At 43.7% G+C, this 5,801-nt stretch overlaps 1 protein-coding gene across 1 annotated transcript; it reads right to left on the reverse strand.

Annotated features, from left to right (window-relative positions):
• Window positions 1-844: 844 nt before the first annotated feature.
• Window positions 845-4,039, reverse strand: LOC110486042 (Golgi-associated plant pathogenesis-related protein 1). Its single transcript, XM_021557357.2, has 5 exons — window positions 3,758-4,039; window positions 2,804-2,912; window positions 2,510-2,613; window positions 1,806-1,883; window positions 845-1,265 (listed from the first exon to the last, which is right to left on the reverse strand). The coding sequence occupies exons 1-5, from the start codon at window positions 3,768-3,770 to the stop codon at window positions 1,105-1,107; spliced, it is 465 nt and encodes a 154-aa protein (XP_021413032.1). The 5' UTR covers window positions 3,771-4,039; the 3' UTR covers window positions 845-1,104.
• Window positions 4,040-5,801: the final 1,762 nt, after the last annotated feature.

The raw sequence follows: 5,801 nt of genomic DNA on the forward strand, positions 1-5,801 counted from the left end.
GGACAGATAGCCTAACATTCTCCTGCAAAATGTCTTGATAAACTTAGGACTTCATTTTTACGTCGGTGAGAGCAAGCTGTCCAGGCCCTGAGGCAGCAAAGCAATCCCAAACCATGATGCTCCCTCCACCATACTTTACAGTTGGGATGAGGTTTTGATATTGGTGTACTGTGCCTTTTTTCTCCACACATAGTGTTGTGTCCTCCTTCCAAACAACTCAACTGTAGTTTCATCTGTCCACAGAACATTTTGGAACATCCAGGTGCTCTTTTGCAAACTTCAGATGTGCAGCAATGTTTTTCTGGACAGCAGTGGCTTCTTCTGTGGTGTTCTCCAATTAACACCATTCTTGTTTAGTGTTTTACTATCGTAGACTCGGTAACAGAGATGTTGTTATGTTACAGAGATTTATATATGTCTTTAGCTGACTAGGATTCTTCTTAACCTCGTTGAGCATTCTGCGCTGTGCTCTTGCAGTCATCTTTGCAGGACGACCACTCCCAGGGAGAGTAGCAACAGTGCTGAACTTTCTCCATTTATAGACAATTTGTCTTACTGTGGACTGATGAACATCGAGGATTTTAGAGATACTTTTGTAACCCTTTACAGCTTTATGCAAGTCAACTATTCTTAATTTCTTCTGTTCGAGGCATGGTTCACATCAGGCAATGCTTCTTGTGAGAAGCAAACTCGAATTTGTGTGTGTTTTTAATAGGGCAAGGCAGCTCTAACCAACATCTCCAATCTCGTCTCATAGATTGGACTCCAGGTTAGCTGACTCCAATTAGCTTTTGGAGAAGACATTAGCCTAGAGGTTCACATACTTTTTTCAACATACACTGTGAATGTTTAAATGATGTATTCAATATAGACAAGAAAAATACAATACTTTGTGTGTTATTAGTTTACCACACTATGTTTGTCTGTTGTTGTGACTTAGATGAAGATCAGATCAAATTTGATGACCAATTTATGTAGAAATCCAGGTATTTCCAAAGGGTTCACATACTTTTTCTTGCCACTGTATATAAAGTCAAGTCAAAGTGCAAATGTCTTTTGGATGGTCAGCTCCTGGGGGATGAGAGTGATGGGCCAGTATGTTCCTCAGTCCTTGGGCGGCAGGACGTTGTTGTCAAAGTGTCCCTGGTTGGTGATGTTCCCTGCTGGAAAGTACCTGGCTACCACGAATGACGAGCCATCTGGCGCACTGGCCTTCCCCACACCCAGCTTCTTACTGCCCTTCCACACCATTGCTGTGAAATGACCTGGTTAGAGAGAGAAAAGAGAGACAAGCTAAACACCTTCACTGAAGGAAGCCCTCTGCAGCACTGCTCCTCTAAATATTTACAGCTGCAGATCCCTATATTCACCCCCCCCCCCCCTCTATCGTCCCCCCATATATACTCTTTCCCCTCTATTGCACACTCCCATCTCTCCCCCTCTGTCTTTCCTCTCCTCCTTTATCTGTCAGCAGCACATGAGTTGATAGGAGTGATCCTGACGCTGCAGGGTCGGTCACACTGAGCAGGAGGCTTCAGGAAGAGAACAGGAAGGACAGAAAAGACTGGGAATGCTATAAAGACCTGTGATTTCCCCACAGGCAGCAGTGTTCCATGCATGTTTGTGAGCTGAGTCCCAGATCTACACAGTCACAGAACGGCAACGTCGCGTTTATAGAACAGAGAACAGAGGACACACAGTCCAACCCTGAACCCAGCCTGGGTGAACACAACACTGTGGCATGCATCACTACACCGAGTCAGAGTGTGTGTGTGTATGTGTGTGTGCGCGCGCGCGTGTCTCACCTGTGCCAGAGGAGAAGCCGGGGCGGTTGAAGTTGTATTGTTTTACCTCGTCATACCAGCGGTCGGCCACATCCTTCCCTATACACAGAGAAGACAAAGGTTACAGGTTATCGCATAACATTATACATGTTTGTTGCCTTTGTCACTATTGTTTAACAGCAACTTGGGCCAAAACCCACAGAGATGACAGTGGCAAGGAAATATTATCCAAGATGGCTGCTTTCCAAGGCAACAGTGCTAACCCTCTAAAAGCTGCCAAAGATTTAGGTGGGTCAGAAGAACACGGAGAGGTTTGAGAACCCCAGTTTCAGAGGAGAAGTCCAGAGAGAGATGAACTGAGCATGACCCAGTGATAGTATGTATCAGTAGGAGACTGTTTATGAATCACAGCCGACTGTCAGGTCAGTGCACAGACATAGTTGTGCTAAGGGTCATGGTCTTGTTGCTGAAACACACTCCGAACACAGAGCAGGGAAACGGTCCCCAGTTGTTCCTGCCTGGGCCGCCACTGAACCGGATAGTCTATAGTTTAGACCTAACTAAACCCTAACCCTACAGTGACTCTGGATCGCTCTCTTTAATGTTACTATCTGTACCGTACACAGTGAATAATGTATCTGTCCCCATTTACATAACTAAACATATGCAGGCTATGTAAATGTCTGGTCATAGCATTAGGAGTCATCGGGTTAGAGTGTGTGTACCTGGTTGGTCATAGGAGGCCCAGGCCAGGTTCTCGCCACAGCTCCCCTTACTGGACTCAACACTGTGCTTCAGGATCCGTGTGCTGGCCAGAGACTCAGCATACCTACAGGGTGGAGAGAGTTGTGGTAATAGTTAGATAAAGACAGCTGATATTTGGGTGGGGTTAGGTGAAGTGGAAGGAAGGAAGGAAGGAAGGGTTTGGGTGTAGTTGGCCATGTTTCTTATAAAGGTGGTGATGGGTGGAGGATATAGTTAAGTGTGTGTGGGGTGGGCCCAATGTGTGTGTGACCCACCTAGTGGCATCTCTACTCAGCTTGCTGCTCAGCTTCAGAGGGGGCGCCTGGTGCTTCCTACGATACTCGTTATGACTCCGCAACACCTCCCCCGAAAACTGCTTAGAAGCTGAGAGAATCACATAAAACAAGATGCCATGAAAAAACTGACATCTATTGTTTCCCTTGTTTTCACTGTAATATACAATCAAACTTTCAAATCATTAATACAACTCAATAAAACGGATAATCAGATAATCAGACAGTAACTTAGGCAGTGGTAAATCTCCAATAAGCCCCATACATATGGCTGTTCCCAGGCTTGACTGAGTCTAGACAGACAAAATCAGGGTATGAATGAATGGGGGACACATCCTCCCTCTCCCCCTCTCCCCAGCCTGGTGCCAATCACAGCCCTACTCGCGCATCTCCATTCTCTCTGGCATTCACACAATGAGGCGATTCACACACACACACAATTTTATTAGCTAAATACACATATTTAGCAGATGTTATTGCAGGTGTAGCGAAATACACATTCTGTTACGGTCTTGTGAAGGATCAGTGGTTGCAGTCCTTGGGGCTGGATCCTTGACCCAGATTTAGCTTATTCCTAAACTAAATACCACTTTCAATGGAGGATAATGTTGTTCTGGAAACTGTCCCTTAAAATGTTCTGTCAATCGATATCAAAACACACACACACTCACATAACCAGACACAGCCTGCAAATAGGGAATTCCCCCACTAGCACAGCTATTTCTGATACTCTCAACAGTGGTTTCGTCTTTACCACAGACGAGAAGAAACTGACCTAGCGCATAGGCATTACAAGACCATGTCAAATAAAGATGTACAGCTTTTTAAAATCCACCCCTTTTTCCTGTTGCATGATAACAGCCCATTGGCACAAATTAATTACACACACACACACACACACACACACACACACACACAATTAAATCTCATTCTTACCTGATTTGCCCATGGCGCAGAAACTCTCTCCTGTTCCCTTTGGCTCAGTCCTCTGATGGTCTGAAGCAGCTGCTATGACTTAGTTTCTGTCCCTCTCTCCCTTTCTGTATTCCTATTTTTCTTTGTAACCTCTTGTCCTCTTGCTCACACTTCTCCCTCTAGTAAACTAGTCTTTCTCAAATCTTTTGCTTCTGTCCTCTCTCACACTAACACACCCTGCCTTTTCCTTGGCCACACACATAATATTCTCTCTCTCTCTCTCTCTCTCTCTCTCTCTCTCTCTCTCTCTCTCTCTCTCTCTCTCTCTCTCTCTCTCTCTCTCTCTCTCTCTCTCTCTCTCTCTCTCTCTCTCTCTCTCTCTCTCTCTCTCTCTCTCTCTCTCTCTCTCTCTCTCTCTCTCTCTCTCTCTCTCTCTCTCTCTCTCTCTCTCTCTCTCTCTCTCTCTCTCTCTCTCTCTCTCTCTCTCTCTCTCTCTCTCTCTCTCTACCCATGTTCTGATGACATCATCTCTATGAGACACATGCCCTTTTATGGTCTGAGATTCCTGCTTTCTGCTGGACATGATACTAACTACTCTTAGTTCATTATAAACTAAACTAAGAGCAGTTTAACTATTTAGAAGCAGTTTTACACAGTTTTACTAGGGTGAGCCTATGTGGCATCGATATTAGTCAAAAACATGTATTTTAGTGTCCAAATTGATTACAAAGTGTAAATAGTAGGATCATTCTGGTCATAAAGTCAGTCTTGTCCAAAACTGAGATTTACGAGAATATTTTATTTAAAAGAATGAAGGGTAGCATAATTTTCCTTGGGTTGGGTTTATTTCAATCCTGCCACAGTTGGCAGCACTCAAGTAATCATCAATTCGGAGTGCAGCTGCATGTGACTCAATTGTAATACCCATTAGGTATAGTTAGGGAAAATCAATGCAATTACACAATGTACATGGGACAATATATATTTTTTAAACAGCTCCAAATTTCAATGACTTAAGAAACTAAACCCAACTATAAATTGTAAACTCATATACACATATTGAGAGCAGTTAATGAGACAACTAAAATGTGTGCCTTGGGAAAATATAGTCCTTTTTCCCTTTTGTAAATCATTGATGGTCCCTAACTAGCCTAATTTTGCACGCCCAATTTTTCAATTTTTTGATTTGTTAAAAAAGTTTGAAATATCCAATAAATGTCGTTCCACTTCATGATTGTGTCCCACTTGTTGTTGATTCTTCACAAAAAAATACAGTTTTATATCTTTATGTTTGAAGCCTGAAATGTGGCAAAAGGTCGCAAAGTTCAAGGGGGCCGAATACTTTCGCAAGGCACTGTAACTGACAGAGGTTTGAGCATGTGGCCACAGCATGTAAAGAGAAAAAGAGTTGTGCCAGGTGTGGAGGGGAGCATGAGTATGGGAAGTGTATAATCAAAGTGCTGCAGCTGTGAGGGTGCTCATAGTGTGGCATATGGTGGGTGTGAGGCAATGAAACAGGCAGTGGAGGTGCAACAAGTGAGAGTGGCGCAAAGGGTGTCATATGCTGAGGCAGTGATGTTGGTCCAGGTCCAGGGAATACAGGTTCAAGGGAAAGATGAGTAGGAGGATCTAGATTGGGGACTACGGGGCAGGTGGGTGGAGATGTGGTATAAATAGATAAGAGAAAGCTGGTGACGTTCAAAACAGGAGCTATCAATAGCACTGCTAAAGTAGTGTCTAAAGCAGAGAGGATTCCACTAATAGTGGAAGTGGAAGGGAGACATCTGAGTATGACAGCGCTGACATGGGAAGAGGTTTGAGATTACCTCAATCAGCCAAGGCTGGAGTCATGTATTATTGTATCTTAGTTATGGTGTTAATGCTACAATTAAACGCTCGAAGCCTGTTGGCTAATGGGCAGGATATGCCAGCTAAGCCTGATGTGATTTGTGTGCAGGAAACATGTCTCAAACTGACTTTGGAGTTTATAATACAGGGATATTTATTTTATTGAACCTTTATTTAGCTAGGCAAGTCAGTTAGGAACAAATTCTTATTTACAATG

Source organism: Oncorhynchus mykiss, chromosome 2, assembly GCF_013265735.2.
Source record: "Oncorhynchus mykiss isolate Arlee chromosome 2, USDA_OmykA_1.1, whole genome shotgun sequence".
NCBI classification, from domain to species: Eukaryota; Metazoa; Chordata; class Actinopteri; order Salmoniformes; family Salmonidae; genus Oncorhynchus; species Oncorhynchus mykiss.